This window comes from Sinohyriopsis cumingii, unplaced genomic scaffold (genome assembly GCF_028554795.1).
Source record: "Sinohyriopsis cumingii isolate HCF-2022 unplaced genomic scaffold, ASM2855479v2 utg000741l, whole genome shotgun sequence".
NCBI lineage: Eukaryota > Metazoa > Mollusca > Bivalvia > Unionida > Unionidae > Sinohyriopsis > Sinohyriopsis cumingii.
The window spans coordinates 1,689,050-1,708,453 of NW_028315927.1; the positions used below are offsets into that span (position 1 = coordinate 1,689,050).

Genomic DNA, 19,404 nt, shown 5'->3' on the forward strand with positions numbered 1-19,404 from the left:
TTAGTAGGTACTTTGCCATTTTCTGATAGGTCTTCTTCCAATGAAAGTTTTCTTATTTGGAGAGTATAGTGCGGCTTTGTTAATGTTACTCTTCAATGTGTACATCTGTCATTAGAAAGTCTCAGAACCAGTGACAGTAGGAATACTATGCCTTTACCCATCCAGGGTATTCATTTTTACTAAGCAATGATCTAGATGGAGATACGGTTGTGGTTCATCAATTTGTAACTTACAAATCTTTTTTGAATCAGAAAGTCAACCCTGTTAAAATAGGAAACCCCTGATTTATACCCAGCTTGTGCAGCTAGTAGAGCTATGACAAGAAAGCCCTTGAAAATGATATTGCTCAGACAATCATTTCTTTAGTTCACATCTGTGTTGGTCAGGCGTTTCACGGGGTTTGCTCTTCCTTTGGATCAATCAGAAGGTATTGATCACAGTGTTCCTTTTTTAAGTACTATTTATCTTTATTCCATTCAGAGTGTCAAAACACAAGTACTTGTCGAAAGGAAATACGATCCTGAGATCTTCGGTTTGCTGCAGAGGGCAGTAATGAACCTGTATCCACTCAAGTACCTGTTGGCTATTATCTTAAAATGGGGTCCTTATCAGAAAATGGAGACCATCTTAAGTACCTGCTGGTGACAGGTGGTCGGTGAACTATCAAACTGCGTTCCAAAATCATAGAGACAGAGAATTCTTAGTAGTGTAGATCTTCTCATACTTGTCAAATGGTTAGAAAATCCAATCAGATGATACCTAAGTCTCATCTATAACCTATTTCTGTATTTGACGAAGCAGTTAGCAGAATAATGATAGACTTTAACGCTCCATTACCCACGACCTGGCCAAGCATCCAATACTTGTTGACCATAATGTGCGAATCCAACAAGGTTAATTTCAAGAATATTAACACTAAAACAATAGTAATGGTTTTTATAAAGTTTTATTTTACACCATTTGGACTCCCCAAATCTGTTCAATCTGATCAAGGGTACGATTTTGTGTCTCGAATTTTTCAGCAGGTTAGGCATGAAAATGACATCCAGCGATTTAAATCAAAAAGTGAAAATAACGAACAACAGAACCACAATGGAACATTTCATACCGTTGATTGGGTTCTGTCTCTTTTGCGTATTCATTACAAAATTCTTCACCTTAGGTATTATGATTTTTACGAAGTCAGGAAGCAAATGAGTGAGTTAAATTACAATAATAGTAGTCCTGGGATGTAAATACATTAAAGTAATAACGGTATGTTGATATAGATAGCCCATTTAATCATGCGATCAAGCAAGTTGTATCTGTCCCACACTGAATGGATTTAAACAATAAAATGCAGTTGGACTGTAACGCGTTCGGAGTAATCAATCTTGGCTTTCAGAAATTATGAACAATCTGGACCAGAAACGTTCACATCTGCAGCAACAACAAAACAAAAAAACTAAAACAGCTGTTACTTGAATATAATCACATGTTTCCAGATGTTTCTAAACGAAAAAGTAAATTCTACCATGACGCTGAAATCCTAGATTCGCAACCTGTGAAACAACATCCGTAGAGGATGAACCCTCTCAAACAGGAATGTTCGTAAAAAGAATGTCAGTATTTGCTGGAGAATCATTTTATTGAACCGAGTAAACGTGACCGGAGTTCACTATATATACATGTACCGAAACCAGACAATACTTTCCACATGTGTGAGGACTATGGAAAGGTGAAAGGATCCCGCTGGTAAATTCTATTGACAGACAGGATAAAGGTATTTTCGGCATTCGTGACTCCTGATGAATATTATCAGTATAAGGTACTGCCGATGGGATGAAAGGTTATTCTTGTGAATTTCAACGTTTAATGAACTTGGTTACATCTGGTCTATAGAAGTGTGATGCTTACATCGATGATGTCATGATCTACACGGACATCGATGACGATCAATAAAAACAATTCGGTAATTTTTTGATAGGCTCACAGATGCAAATTTGACAATTAATTTATACAAAGGTGAGTTTTCTCGTAATTGTGTTACATTTTTATGACATATTCCTGGGCATTGGGCACGTTATACCTATAGATACTAATGCCAAGGCTATCTCTGAATTCACAGTGCCTATCAGCAAAAAGCAACTGATGCGATTTTTGGGTATGTCTGGATACTATACGAAAGTTTGTTGCAAGTTTTCCAAAATTACTGAACCCTTGACAAATGTATTTAGTTTCATTGCTCCGAAAAATGTCAGTAGACTTTTGCTAAGTTAAAGGCCATATTAAAGAGTGCACCAGTTCATTCAGCTGCAAAACTTAGTCAATCATTTAAACTGTCTGTTGATACAAGTGAGGTTGGGGTTTCTTGCAGAATTGATTCAAGAAGACAGGAATGGTGTGGATCATCCAGTGTGTTATATTTCAAAGAATTTAAATAAGCACCAGATAAATGACTTCACATTCGAGAAGGAATGTTTTGGTTTTGATGTTGGCATTTCAACACTTTGAAATCCATATTAGTTCAGCTTCTTCTCCGAGTATTCATTTCAGTGATCACAACCCCCTTACTTTTATTGGCAAGATGAAAACAAAATCAAGGATTATACGGGTCAACCTTAATATTGCAGGAATACATTATTGACATCGAGCACATTAAGGAAAAGACAATTTAATAGCAGGTGCACTTTCACAGGTCTTGTAATGTTATACTGCTTCAGATATAATTTGTGTCGTTCAGAAAATTTCATCTTATCTTTGATCACATGTATCTGAATAATAGTAAACAGAATGCTTTATTTGTATAGATTTTTCTTTCTCGCTATGAGGGGAAGTAGTATATATATTTTATTTGCATTGTTTGTTAGTTGTTTTTTTTTTTTTTAAATTTGGAGTTCCACTTAAGTTTATTCAGAATTTTAAACATTAAGATTTTTGCCTGTAATTCTCGGATTATTTTCGGACTTAATTCGAAATACCGTAAATTGTTTTGTTTTACATTTTTACTTTGACTTTCAGGAAAAAAGTATTTGTTGAAATTTACAAAGCTTGTTGCTTTTTACTCCCTTTTGTTACTTACTTTAAGAGCATAGACTCGTAACAATAGAGATATACAGGCTGTGCGCGAAATAGTGCTAAAATATATTTGAAATCAATTTTATATTTGGAAATGACCAATATTGACAATTCTTTACCTACAAACGTATGGACCGAACTGTACACTGGGTATATCCTTACACATTAGGGCCAGAATTTAAGATTCCCACGCCATAACGATATGCATGCAAGCATTTCCTGGAAATCAAATGACCAATTTATTCTTCGAGTTCAGAATACTTAAAAAATTATTTTAATATTTATTTATCATAACAGACAAATGTAGATCTTACAATAGCTCATGGATACGTTTTAACTCCTCGAGTACTTAGCTCGAAATAACTAAACCAGATCTTTCAGTTGACAAGCCGTATCTATATATTGTAAAACGTTTAACACGGGTTCTGGATTAAAGTTTTACAATCATCGAATTAATATTACTGCCATATGCACTAACGTGTCACCTTCGTATGCCAATGTTTTCATGACAAGACTAACTTCGTGCTAACTTTACACATTGAATCCCCAAACCTACAACAGATCTCACGCAAGCACTGGTATTTCAAGAACTTCCTATGGTTACGTACCGTAGACTTGAAGATATGAAGGACCATCCGGTATGTGCCAAACTAACTTCAAACAAGGCCAAAGATTCAGGCACGATTCATTGCAAAATGTATGTTCTGATATGCAAGAGCTGTGCAATTCAATAAAAGCTACATTCGCAACAAAATCAAAGCGAACGTCGAAAACCACAACAACTTGGATGGAAATACAATCGAGTGGCTTGTGATTTTACTGATTCAATCAAATCTAGGGGGACCGGCGTATGTAACGATACTGGACACTATTAATGAAAACTCAAGGGGAAATAGGCATAAATAAAAAAAAAACTATAACCTTCCCGTCACATCCTTGACAAAATTAAAGCCAGTCATTATTTTTGCACCGGACGCAAAATGTGCGCAAATAACAACCCAATTAATCCAACATTGTATTATGGTATTGTCTTTAGTAGTAGTAGTAGTAGAAGTACTAGTAGCAGTATACGCCTGTAAAACAACATCCTTATAGGATGGATCCTCTCTGATATTTAAAAAAAGAAATTTAGTATTTCATGGAGAATGACTCCATCAAACCAAGTAAAATTTGAGTTCGCCTTGTATTCTAGTGCCCATAAGACTTTTCTGATCACAAAAAAGTAAACGGCGTCATCAAGAAAGATCTGTTTTAAATTCATAGAATCGATGACTCAAAAGACATGATTGAAAAAGCCAAATAATAAGTCATCAAGTTTGACTTTTTGAAGGGATTCTGGCAATTCCCACTTAAGATGGGAGCCACGAAAAAGTTAACATTTGTGATACCAAATGTAATTTACCAATTCATGTCATGCCATTTGGAATGAAGGGTTCCCCAAGTTCTTACTGAAGTTTGATGAATATGGTAATATCCGATATAAGTAATAGTTACGCTCACAACGATCACGTCATCATCTACAACGACCCCTGGAAGGACCACATGAAAACCATCCTTTTTAGGGCATCGGGTGGGACATGGTCAATAAAAACCTATAAAAGTTAAGGATAAGGTTAAGACTGTTTCTTAGTTCCTGTGCCACTCAGTAAGAGCAACTGCTGCGGATTTTCCAATGTGCTTTTTTCAAAGAAATTGAATAAGCACCAGAGGATGTATTCCAGTATAGAGAAAGAGTGTTTGGTTTTGATGATGACCTCGCAACAGTTTGAGGTATAAGTTGGTGGCCTTCTCTATTTGCTTCAGTGAACACAACACCCTCACCTTCAGTAATAAAATGAAGTACAAGACTCAGAGATTGTTACGATGGAATTCGATATTACAATCATAAAACATTCAAATCTTGCACATCAAGGCAAAACATAATTTGATTGCGGATGCACTTTCACGTGCATAAAATTATAGTAATCATTGGTTTGTATACATTATTGTATCATTCCTTTTTTTTGTACTACTTACCTGTTGCATAAATCTTTAGTTGCCTTAAGAAACAAGGAATTACGAATATCTGTAATATATATTAATTTAAATAGTTTCATTTAAGTCATTTGGGTTATGACCTTTGTAGCTTGATTCATTAATGCATTGGCTGACGTTTGCTATATTGACAATACATGTACGATAAGTCTAGAGGCTAATTCCTAAATAAAGGCCGATCCCTAAGGTCAATTCAAGTCAAATACGCCATAGTTTAGTTTGGGTGTAGGTCACGAAAACACCACGTGAAACTAGGAGTGCATTTGACATGTAGAGTTATCATGCACGCCCTAGTTCTTTATTGGATCAAAACTTTGTGAAGTTCAAAACATAATTGTTACATTATTTTAAAATCTAATACTTTAAATGTTCGAAAATATATTTAGTGCTTCAGGTTTTGTTGATTTGGTGCTCAACTGGAGACTATATTAGAGAATTAACTTACTATATTGTGACGCGTCAGTGATATATAGCTTTTGTAAGATTCGTGAGAGAAAATCGTTATTTATCATTGTTCGTCTACAAGCAGAATGTAAACTTTGAATCAAGCCAGTCGTAGAAAGAGAACAGTAATCTCATTCATGCTGAAGATGTGATTGAGATTGATAAAACATACCGGTGTCGCAGAGCTTTCCTCTCCAGCCTATGTTGCATTTGCAATAGTAGTGTGGGCCAGGCAAATCAATACACTGTCCATGTTGACAAAGATTTGGGACACAGTCAGGCTTCTCTTAATATGTAATATATATTGTAAACAACGATACAAAACGAAAATGAAACAATATTTAAACGATATAACTATATATTCTCTATTTCAACAGTATGCTTACTTCTGTCTTCGTTTAGCTGTGCAAATTATTTTACCTTTGTTTATATCTATAACAGTTTCAGAGTACAATTAATAAAATATGGAATATTCTCCAATCAGAAAGGCGCAGCAAGAGCATTACAATTATTTTTCTAGAACCAGTAATTCTAGCGGTAATACAATGAAATTACCATCCTCACAGACGACTGAACGTAAACCAAATGCACGAGTACTAACGGAGTGTAAAACAATATTACGGACGCTGGACAATGTGTAATGAGGTTAAAAATACAAATGAGATACATTTTATCAATCAACAATGGCTCAATGTAAAATCTACTGTTTTAAATGGTAACTTGAGTTGCTTATGCTAACATGTATCAAACTGTATATATAAGTAGGTAATTATACCCATCTCGCAGAATTGTCCATAATAGTGATCACTTGCACACTGACAACGAAACTTGCTTAGATCATCAGCACTTCTTACACACGCACCACTGACGCATGGTCTTCGAAGACATGGATCTGATTATTGTAGAAATTAGAAACAAGAATATCTCAAAAACAAACGCATGTATAAATGTAGAACACTGTTTCAGTTAGGAGCTCGTTTAAAGAAACCGATTAAGTGTCGGTTTCTTTGACACACTGCAAGAAAAATGAATAATTCGATGTGAAATTTAGATAAGTCGAGTGTTGGATGGTCCGGTATTATAGAGGGAAAGTTGACAGGCGATTCAAGATATTACCAATTACCATCAATCTACCTTCACCAACTACCATCATGGAATTAAATTATAAATTATATTTGGAAAATAATATGTATGACTGAGATATATTATGATACTATAATCGATCCATATCAGTTGGCACCCTAAATGAAGTTGGTCCATGCTATTCTATACCCTAAATGAAGTGATTCCATAATATTATGTACTCTAAATGAACTAGGTCCATACACTTCCGTACCCGTACTCTCAATGGAGTGGGTCTATGTTACCCAGTACTCCAAATGAAGTGGGTCCATGCTCTCCCGTACTCTAAATGAAGTGGGTCCTTGCTACTCAGTACTCTAAATGAAGTGGGTCCATAATAATCGCTTGTTTAAGGATGTAGTCTATAGTATTCTGTACTCTAAATAAAGTGGGTGCATACTATTCTGTACTCTAAATAAAGTGAGTCTATATTATTCGGTATTCTAAATGAAGTGGGTCCGTAATAATCGCTAGTTAAAGCATGTAGTCTATACTCCTCTGTACTCTAAATAAAGTGGGTGTATACTATTCTGTATTCTAAATAAAGTGGGTGTATAATATTCTGTACTCTAAATGAAGTGGGTCGATACAATTATATACTCAAATATAGTAGGTCTATACTATACTGTACTCTAAATGAATGTGGCCCATATTTTTTGCTACTCTAGATGAAGTGGGTCCATACTATTACGTACTATAAATGAAGTGGGCCCATATTTGTTGGTACTCTAAATTATTCGGCTTCATACTAGTACGTACTCTAAATGCAGTGGGTCTGTACTATGCTGTAATCCAAATTAGGTGGGTCCATACTACTCCATACTCTAAATGAAGTGGATCCATACTACTCCGCACTCCGTGAGAAAGCTTGCCAGTAGTTTCTCGCCAGTTGGTAGTTCTTTCCGGGGTTTTCCCGGGTTCTTCCTCACCCATTTATACTAGATGCCATGTATAGACTATATTGTGCTGAAACACAGTGTTAAACTCACAACGAAAACAACAACAACTACTACTCCGTACTTTATATGTACTGGGTCCATATTACTCCATGCTCTAAATTCACTATTTCAATACCATTCTGTGCTCAAAAAGAGGTGAATCCATACTACTCCCTACTCTAAATGAAGCGGGTACATACTACTCTGTATTCTAAATGAAGCGGGTCCAAACTAATCCGTACTCTAAATGAAGTGAGTCTATCTTATTCCGTACTCTAAAAGAAGTGGGTCCATACGATTCTGTACTCTAAATGAAGTGAGTTATGCTATTCCGTACTCTAAATGAGTTGGTTCCATACTACTCCGTACTCTAAATGAGTGGGTGCATACTACTCCGTACTATAAATGAGTGGGTTCCATACTACTCCGTACTCTAAATGGGTGGGTTCTATACTACTCCATACTCTAAATGAGTGGGTGCATACTACTCCGTACTCTAAATGGGTGGGTTCTATACTACTCCATACTCTAAATGTAGTGGGTTTATACTATTCCCCACTCCAACCAAGTGTCCATTCATTAGGTACACAAGAACTTACTCTGCACATTTGCATTGTTTCCTCTTTCAGTCTCAAAAATCTTCGTGAAAGTTATATTGAAGGCATAGTCTTTGTTGTGTGAATTAGCTTTGTATTTGATTTTAAGGTCTATTTTTTTAAAAACTGAAGTGTATGCCCAAGTTAATTTCATTTCTAATAGTTATACATGCAACAAAATTATCTATATGATCAAGTCTTCTTGGTATATGCGCTAAATATTTTGATGGTGATTTTTACACTGAAGGATGTGCATAACGTATATTTTAAACATCAGTACCTGGTGGGATTATTTGTACAGTGATACACGTATCACCAACTCTCCTGAAAAAGATAAGGAGATTTATATCATGATCAATACTGTGTGTGTGTGTGTGTTATATTATAACTTTAGAAAACCTGAAGGGTATAATATATACTTTAATACAGCTAGTGCTTCGAATGCAACATCAAGAATCTGGAAGAGCACGCAATAGTCGCGTTATTCCTTATGGATTTTGGTAGACATGGCAACATTATATTACATTGCAACCTAAAACACCAAGACTTAATATAACATACCATTGATATTGTAAAGATATTTGAAACCGTCAGTAACGTTATTGTATATATTATGTAAAATCTTGAAATTGAGAGATTCAACAGGTTAATAATATTTAAATCAAACTTCAGATGACTTTAAATCCACCAAAGGTTAAATACTCTAACAATCTAAATAAAATGGATTAAAATGGATTATACTGTTTAAAGATCTTATATATATATATATATATATATATATATATATATATATATATATATATATATATATATATATATATATATATATATATATATATATATCCGATAATCGGTTGTCAAGTGTTGGCAACAATGGCGTTATACTGTCCAATTAATGTTTGATGTGCAGCTGAAAGAATAATATAACGTCACCACGTCATTGTGCCTTTTGATACTTTAAGGAACCGTAGTGAAATAGACAATGAGAGATTGCACATGCTTTAATGATATCGCTACTTTGTTCTACCTTAACAATGAAACTTGAAATGTAATACAATTTACGACAACAGTTCTTTAAAAGTCTATATCTAAAATAAGATAAGCCCGATAGAAAAACAATATCAACGAAGGTCAAATGAAATTAACAGTCTAAAATTAGTTTGCCTTACAGTACACCTGCCTCAAACTTCAGATTAGATTCCAATAAAATATTTCACCGTCTATAAATCCAATAAGCATAAATGTATGGTCCATAACCAGTGCATGCTTAATATTTTTAAGAGCTTCACGGGAATTATTGTGTATACTTTTGGTAAGAATGAATGTTTCTCAATACAAATTTTATGTCTTAAATCCTTACTTGGGACAAATATTTCGATCGATTATAGAGCCGTGAATCAATGACAATCTTGTATATGCCTATACGATTTAATGTATTAAATCGTTACTTGCGACAAATATTTCCATGGATTTTAGTGCAGTTAAATCCCTGACAACCCTGACTATGCCAGTACACTTACAGGTATTAAATCCTTACTTGGGACAAATATTTCATTTCATTCCAGTGCATTTCAATCCATTGCAACCTTGAATATTGGCAGTGTTATTGGGCTATATCTCTCTCAATATCCTGCACACCGACGCAACAAATGTGGATATGGCCATCCCTGCTGCTCGAAATATCCGTTCGCCAGCAAATATCCTTATATATCAAAATATAACTTACCCTGTTGAATCCATCACTTGCAGGCACACTTGTGGAGATCCAGCCGATGTGTGTCGAACCCTTAGGTCACCTCTACCAACACCTGTAGTAATATTACTTTTTATCTCCTTGTCCATCTCTGTCCAATCCAGGAAACTGCTTACAATCCTGATGGACTTGATGTGGGCACTATAGTAAAGATATATTCATTCCTAATGGACTTGATGTGGATATTATAGAAAATATACACCTAGTCCTAATAGACTTGATGTGGGCAATGTAGTAAAGATATATACAATACAAATGGATTTGATGTGGACACTCTAGTAAAGATACATTAATTTCTAATGAACATGATGTGGGTACTATATTAAAGATATATTCAATCATAATCGACTTGATGTGGGTACAATATTAAATATATATTCCTATTTAAATGATACATACCTTGTAATCGAATTTTTTGGCAACATAAAGAATTATAATACAACATGAATTATTTCTACATTATTGTGTTTTACTCATTCCAGGTGCTTGCGAACATTTCAGCAGCAAGATTTCTTTTCACCTTTAGAGTAAAGTAAAAGACACTGGTCTGAACGAGGGGAAAAATCTGATATTTTTTCTGGCTTGTAATTCATATACATTAGTGTTCTCAAATTCAGATATTATTCCAAATCTTCTCTCTATACATGTTGAAAGTTGTGTTTAGCTTCTGATTTGGCTTTGGAAGATAATAAGGTTTTACTCACAAAAATGAATCACTGGAACTGTTTCAAGGACGTTGTTAGTGTAAGCTTAAAGGCTAAGAGGGTCCGTATCTGTAGGTGCCAACAATGTGTTCGTAATGACTATGGGTTCTGTATAAGTACGTGACCTCTTTTTGGCAAGTAGTTTTAGCAATGCGAATCTGCACAAGCCTAGTAACATATTCCAAAACTCACCAATAAGGTAAAATCGGTCTTAAATATTAACAATGAACTAATTTGTGTAATAGGTTTCCATACACGCATATGCATTATTTTTGAGAAGAAGAAAAAATGTTTGCTAATTAAACGTTGGCAAAGTATAATTCTTGGGTCTACTATGTACCACTGTTGCGTTAAGTTTCAGTTTAACGTGGAATCGATATTGATATCTGTACCATAAGATATAAAATTAAAAGTACTAACTTATTAGACGAAGATTTCGATATCTATTTTAAATTTGTGTAGGTAACTAAATGTCGAAACATTTTGTTTGATTTTGTTAAATTTATTCTGACGAATTACCCAAAGATGACAGTACCCAAAGAGTGGCGTCTTTGCATAGATAGGAAACGTGCACGTAGAATCCACATCACACCAGAGGACATCCTTTCCAGCAATATTAAAAATGTAAGGTGTATCCTGAAAAATAAAAATATCATTTTCTTTGTTGTAAATATCGCACCTTCCATGAGTTTTCCGTTTCATATGAAGTTATGAATCAAATTAAATAAGTTTAAATTTATCAATCTTGTTTAGCAATAATAACGTTTTCTAAATAATGTCTTTACGCGATCATTAATACGACATTTTTGTAAATAATGTCTTTAATGTGATCACTAATATGATGCAAATCCTTTCCACTGCTTCCTTTATTTTCTTCAACCGTTGAACAATGTAAGTTTTTAAAATATATTTTATATATAGACAGACAGACAGACAACCAGACAGAGAGTACTAATGGCAAATAACAGTCCTTTCAAGTTCACTGGATCCAGGAAAGGATAGTATGTGTCAGGCAGGGCCGGCGCTACCATATAGGCAAACTAGGCAGCCGCCTAGGGCGCTGATTTCAGGCGGCGCATTTCTCCAAATCAACAGCAGTTTTGAACATAAATAAATAAATTTCAGTTTTATTGAGGGTCGCTTTTAATCCTGGTTTATTTCATACAGGGACAAATAATCGGGTAGATTCAGTCTGACCGAAACACCAGGCTGACCGGAACAACCGAAATGAGTGAGTGAAAATCGCGCTTAAGAAACTTTCAGTTCGTAATTACTTTCGCGTGTTTTTATAGGCCACGAGTTTTTCTGTGTAATCACGCGTATACGAAACCAGTTTGCCTCAGAAACCAAATTGAGAGGGGAAACTCCTTATTTTAATGGTATAAACAAGGAAAGAAATGGCCTGTTACGTATTTAAATGTCCGTTTTTTATGTTTGCTTATTCTTGTCTTAATTTTGCAAATAAAATAGTTTCAAGTAGTGCTTTTTTTTGGGGGGGGGGTGTCCGGACATTAGAGCACAGAGGGGCAATTTTTTTTTTAAATTACCCTTGGTCTGTGCTCAAATGTTGAAAATTTTTAAAAAGAAATTTATTTATAAATTTTGAAATTGATATTTTCCGGGGTGGGGGGTGCGCCAGAATCTAACCTTGCCTAGGGCGCCAGATAGTCTGGTGCCGGCGCTGGTGTCAGGGATTGATTAAGTTAAACGCAGTAAACTGACAACGACCACTGCACAACTAGTTTCATACTAGCCTCGGTGCTTTCGACACTAAGTGAGTCGTTTTCAAAGGCAAATACCAATCAAAGACAAGACAAACAGAAGACAACATATGACATGATATTTCTACAGGAATAAAAGCTTGATTGTTTTGATAATTCAGCTAGTTGGCTTTAACTTGATGCTGATGCTGAAACATATTTTGTGTTCAACTAAAAATTGATTATTCATATCGCCACCTGTTTTATTTTAATGTAATTTGCATAACCGTAAATTATATTCCAGATATTTCATTATTTTAGCATCGTAGTTCGAACAAATGATATTAATTTAAATAAATCCAATGACTATATGTCTTTCGAGACCAACAGAGTATCAAGATTGAATGATTCCTCGTAATATAGCAAGGTAATACTAAGTAGCAATACAGTGTCATATGAGGCTTATTAATAAATCATTATGTTTTTCGAGTATCTCAAATTCAGTATACAAATCAGCTGATTTGCAAATGGCTCATTAGAAAATAGGTCAAGCTGACTTTTTAACAGTACCAATATCCTCGTTGGACCAAGCGATGTTTTTTTGAACTATTTCAGGGCATCGACCTTAGAAGTTTGCGAATGAAATCGTTTTACGCATTATACATGATGTAGCTGATTCTTAGAATGCAGATTGCAGTGTTAGATTATTAGCAATACAAATTGTTTAATTCATAACATGTAGGACATTGTAAGTTAAAATATGTAGGACATGGTCTATAAAGTTGTGCCGAATAAGGAGGAAAGACATGGGTGAACTAAAGAAAAAAGTTCGATTAAAGGTGAACATTATTTCATGAATGTAGTCTTGAGCAGCAGTGGCGTCACTAGGGGGTGCGGGGGTGCGGACCGCACCGGGTGACATCATCAATGAGGTGACACCAGAATGGCTGTCTATAAATGTTTTGAATTTTTCTGCAGGAAGGAGGTCCATGGGGGTGACACAATGAGTTACCGCACTGTGTTAAATCCCTTTAGAGACGCCACTGTTGAGAAGCATTGCTTGCATCAAAGAGTGAAACAATTCTATAAACAAATATTCAGAATAATTCGGAATAAACCAAAACCGGAAATATTCCACCTGCTAAAGCTAGGAGTAGCTTCATAGCTTCATGACAGACAACTCTGAGCATGCATATACACTCAACATATGCTGACAGCAAATACATACCAATGGAATTTGAAGTGGCTGACTCATATTGGGTAACTCTGAAAAGAATTAGTATGTCTCGTTTTGTCACATATTATTTGGGATCAAAACAGTAAGATCGTTTCATGCGAAAATATTAAAAAAAATTGCATCTAGTAATTCTAATTCCAATTGCTTCATTATAGTCACTACTATAAACTTGCTGTTACAGCCAGACACAAAGGTAATAGTTCCCAAATCGAACAGTACTAGATTAGTAGGACTACGAAGGCAGCGAACTCAAGATATTAAACTAGGATCTTGACTCAGCGTAAATAATTGCACAAAACTACATTTTATTCAAATCAGCATGTCCACAGACGTGATATAAATATTTCACGAGTGAAACGTGAAAACAGATTTGTCGACATGTAGAGATAATGAGATAATGCACATTTGGGCGGAGTTTTAAGTGGATGGTCAAAACTATGGTGATTTTGTGTATACTCGCAAGCTGTACAGAATGAGACATATAACTAGGAACGCTTGTTGTAAGTTAACAGTTAATAAATTCAATGTGATAAAGAAGAATGCTGGAAAAATTACATGTTTAATGCGTTCATGTCGATGGCTTGTTCATAACTTTAAACAACAATTTATTAAGCATACATCATTCTCTGGATATTCTTCAAATGACAAATCACTATAATTTGAGACATATTTATTATGATCCGAAAAGGCATGATGCCTATGCAAACAGAAATCAATAGTGGGAACAAATGAAACGGGAGAAACATGAAATACGTTAAATAGAAAGAATGGTTAGCTGAATGCTCTACACACAATACACAAGCATGTGAGATAAAGGTTCTGAACAATAACATTTTAGTCAATCAGATGGATAGGCAGTGGCGGGCAGATTTTGTTGAAATGAAATCGTATGAATTCGCAACAATTCATATCAGTACATTTTCACACTGACAAATGTTTGTTTTTTTATAATTTAACCTTGGACTGGAAGATTCATAGCTAAAAAGAGTGATGTCATATGCGATGTTTGTCATTTCTTAACATAAATGCACAATGACATTTTATGAGTCATTAAAAGAGTCGTATGGTAATGTATTTACTTCTGAATATTTTGTAAACCATTTCATTCAACAAATGCATGCTTCAATATAGATTTGCTAGTCTATCGTATATTTTGTTAATTTAATTTTCTTATTTTTCAATCTATAAGGTGATCTGAGCCATCGCGAAAATTTGTTCTGCTAGCAAATATAACAATTCTGAGATATGAAATATTCACTTTCATCTCTATTCATTTTTGTTTCTGATTTCCTTTTCTTCCCAGATTTATCATTTCTTAACATTCGTTACAGCTTATTGATGGATTTTAACAAATTCGTTCTCCAAATCATATTAGGTTTCAGGCATAAATTTATATTCAGGTTAGAATTTTCATCATGGCTGTTAATCCCAATATACACTTCTGTACATCTCATTTAGTTCGAAGCCTATTTGAAAGCAAAAATTACGTTTATCAGTGAATGGCACTTTTTCCTTTCCTTCTAAATGTGGATTATAATTTTGGCATTGTTGATTGTAGTACCCATCGAATTATTTTAGTATTCCATTGCAAGAGAGACAAATCTATTTATATGATGGCAAATAATCAATCTTTGAAACAACCACAACCGAGTAAGAAAATTTTAAAATCCACTTTAGATATCCAACCAATATCGTAATTATTAGGCTGATTAAGCAAATGCTTCTCTGACACTTCATTGTGTTCATCATTTGTTCATTAATTGTTTATATAAGCATATTGCTTATATAAGCATATTTTTCTTCACATTCGGATCACAACCATTTTCAGGGATAAAGTTACACAAGAAATCCTTTAATCTTGACCCATCGTAATTTATTCATTTTTATCTGTCCATTTTTGTGCAAGTAGTGTCCGTCATTTGACTCGTAGAATCCATGTGGTTTTACAACAATTCCACCACGTGTTCAAATCTCAATCATTATGGACGCGGCGTTAATCAAGTTCTACACCTTAAACATGACTGGCATTATTTGCTAATTAGGGAGAATTATACTGATGGACAGGACATTATTTGCATTTATCAATTATAGCAATGCATATGTCTTTACTTCAATGTTGTGAAGGTTTCAAGGTTCAATTATTTCTTAACATTAATGAATATACTATTTGTTTCCTATAACAAAAATTTTGTTTCGATGGTATATATTTTATAATTAAACTTACATTAGGACTCCTGGCGGTTATTCTACAATTATGATGTGTTAAAAAAAAATCGGAATTGTGTTCTTTCCAATTACACCATTGACATTGGTTGCCTCTGTAACAATGCTACTTTAAAATTATAAGAAACAGCATACGGAACATGTACTTGCGTTTATAGTTTCTTGAATTCTTATAACTGAGTTTTTTCACGCATAATGGCTGTTGAGGTATCAATATTGTGTTAAGAGACCATTTAAGTGTATTTACATATATCTTGATGTCGTCAAGTTTATTTACCTAGGTTTACAACTATCGTGAAGAATTAGATTCCAACTTTGTAATTATTAGGACCATCAAGTTGAACTACAAAGAATAGATCAATATATCATTGTCTTTCTAGTTTCGCTGCTCTAAACGTTTTGAAGTGAAATTGTTTAACACATACAGAAACATTTACAAATTTATTCAAATCATGTCAGATTGTTTTGATATCATATATTGTACCGAGCTTCCATCAAACAACAGAAATGTCTGTTAAAATTAAAAACATTTAAATTCTCATCTTACAAACCGTCCTGAATGGGTTGTTTCTTAAGTCTTATCATCAAATTGAGCTTTCACGCATCATTGCCAATCACCATAAAAATCTCTAAGTCTCTTCGATACAAAAATTTAAATATTGAACAAGTCTTTCATAATTTAGTTTATCTCACCAGCATTGGTGTTTAGCTACGTAACTATTTTAAGTGTCGATGTTTGCTTGCGTTTTTTAGCTCTGTCACGTACCACACATTATTTTGCGATTTTAACCTCTTCATTACACCACTGCTCTATGCTGTAATGCAGTCCACTCTAACAATAATTAAAAAACGACAATTCCCCCAAAGTAGCACGCTCCTTGTGTATTTCCTTATTACTTATATTCTCTGTGTATTCCTTTACGTAAGATTATGATCACTAAATGTAGCTAAATGTGGATATTTTGTACCGAGAGTAGAAAAAAGGTTCTTGAAGGGAAGTAATCCGTAAGAGAATAATTGTGCCTTCCAACACACAAGGAAATCATCTCCCATTGCCATTGTTGTCTCTGTGTTCAGTCATTATTTACGATGTGAAGGAATGTACAAAATTATTGTTTTGTGTTCACTAACTGTCTTCAAAATTGCACTCGCTTAGTCTCGCGGATTGAATTTTAAGTTTCTCGAACGAATTTTAATCTGTTTATTTAATTTTACATCAAAATCAAAGCGATAGAAGATAATTAATTTTTAATTTCATTGAGGTAATGTACGGTCTTTATTTCGCCTTCTTATAATATGCACAGACACTATTTCGCTGAAGAAGATGATAATTTCATAAATATTAAAAATCAATTTGGATTATTCGTCATCAATATTATTGGGTTTTGTGAAGAGTTAAATTTTAGTCGTTACTTAAATTCAGGGATTAGATGCAGGGGCTTCATATTTCCTTCAGTCAATCTTTATTTGGTGTTTAGAATCGTTGTTTGTAGCAGATACAATATTTAGCAATAATAAACATGCAGTTAGGTCCTTTCTGTTTGGTTTTCATTAAAATTATGATGCAATTGTGTTTTAAAAGAATGGCGCTTCATTTTATATCTGGTTCAGTTATCTTATTGATATTCCATTACTCATCTTATAACGAATACAAATTTGTTATTGCTGTTATAGACAAAAACAGTGAATTATGTTACCTATCAATCACGCCGACTATTTAATTTTAAAAGTCAGTTGCATACAAACTTTCAACAAATGAATGAGATATTATGTCGATTTGCATGGTTTCAATTATTTCCTATAACACGTAGAAGTGTTACAATCCTTTGTAGATTAAAAAGTTCTTTTTTAAATTCGATGAATTGTTTAAAGGTTCAATTCAGATTATTCTCACACCTTGAATTAGCGAAACATTTCCTATGTCCATTTTTCTGACACCAGTTTTGTTCTATATCATGCAGTAACAAAAAATCCGCATATGGAGAAAGAAATCACATATAGACGAAAACAGCTTTCAAATTCTGAGGCTTTTTCATTGTTCGTTATTGTTGACCAAAACATAAATATCAGTTACATCTAAGCACCAAAGATGATCTCTTTAGAACTTTCAAATAAGTGACTAAATTTTATGATTTTTAAGTGATATTAATATCGTTTTCAAACAGCAATATGGGCTCTCCACCTTTTCGGTCAAATACCTTAGTTTCACTCTTCGCCAAATCTCTTTTGATATCATAGGCACGTGTTATTCCGTTTTGGTATTGCAATATAGATTGAGGATTTATATAAGGGTAATTTGCTGAAAACTCCGAGCAAATGTGTGTTTTGTACATTTGGCTCAAGAAACGGTATGAAATCAAGGAAAATGTATTTACAGTGGAATAAAATAAAATAAAGCAATATAAACTTACTCCTGACTTCTATCATAAAGCATCGTTGATCAGAAGAATCCATGCTGTAACGGACAAGAAATAAGGGTGTACAAAAACAAAGGTCACTCGAACATGCATGCACGATAAGACTCAATCCATACATGTACATGCATGACAGATTTTATGCAATCTACAAACACATTAACTTTGTATCATATTAAATATATTTAAGCATTATTCTCATCATTATTATCTCGAAATTAAAAATGGTTTGCTTTAAAGTTTTAAAACAAAATTGCTAATGAAAAGGTTAGATTTAAGTACGGGAGTTCTTTTAAGGACGTTAGTTACCTAATATGAATCATTATATTTACTGATTGACGGTGAAAAAGAAGGTATTTAATGGAAGAGGCAATCTGTTACAATCAAGGCAGGATAACGAAATAGCAAGCTAATGCTGATAGTATCACATATCGTCTTGTAAATATCGATCTCACTGTCTATGAATTTGTTTTAGATACCCTTTGCAATTATGATGCTTTAATAAATATGACAACACCGAAGTGCAAAAGAAAATCTAAAGCGCACAAACCTGATCTTTGGTTGAAATGTAGATCTTTATTAAAGACAGTATGTGCCTTTTTGCCCCCGCTTATGTATTACCATATATGACCCCATGTATTGAATTGTTTACTAATATGCCCTCAAAGTATCTACAACGCCTCTAAACATCTTCGAGCAGGTTTAGTCCTTGTTCAAACACCTAGCCTCTGGATTCAAACTAGCTCCATTCCACATGTAAACATTGAAGCAAAGTATACAAAACATGAACATTATACTACTTCATTTGCACCCTCAAAAGGATTCTTACCCGTTTGTGTCTTCTACGTCAACACATACAATGTGTTGACCAATATCAGTGTCAAGAGGGATCCACGTCAGTGTAGCCATTTTCACATTCTGGTGGTTTAAATATAGAGTGTCCCTCACATTGATGATTTTCACGTTCTCTTGATGTAGTCCGAAGAACGAGAAGTGATCGATGAGTCTATATATATATATATATATATATATATATATATATATATATATATATATATATATAGCCAAATGTTTCAACTGGTACATTTAAATTTCGATGAAGCGGTGGAAGGTATGTGTAAAATGTAAAATTCTGGCAAAAATTGTTTCTTTTCGTCATATGCTGTCAGCAGGAAGCTTTTC

At 34.1% G+C, this 19,404-nt stretch overlaps 1 protein-coding gene across 3 annotated transcripts in view; it reads right to left on the reverse strand.

The window, feature by feature from the left end:
• Positions 1-19,404, reverse strand: part of LOC149773257 (uncharacterized) — a 66,360-nt gene that overhangs the window by 20,017 nt on the left and 26,939 nt on the right. For all 3 annotated transcript variants that reach the window (XM_089946548.1, XM_089946546.1, XM_089946547.1), the window contains 8 exons: positions 19,052-19,228; positions 18,220-18,263; positions 13,577-13,614; positions 11,184-11,284; positions 9,918-10,085; positions 8,472-8,515; positions 6,311-6,427; positions 5,708-5,821 (listed from right to left, as the gene is read on the reverse strand). In XM_089946548.1, coding sequence (XP_089802674.1) covers positions 5,708-5,821; positions 6,311-6,427; positions 8,472-8,515; positions 9,918-10,085; positions 11,184-11,284; positions 13,577-13,614; positions 18,220-18,263; positions 19,052-19,228 — 803 coding nt within the window. The remainder of the gene's footprint in view (positions 1-5,707; positions 5,822-6,310; positions 6,428-8,471; positions 8,516-9,917; positions 10,086-11,183; positions 11,285-13,576; positions 13,615-18,219; positions 18,264-19,051; positions 19,229-19,404) is intronic.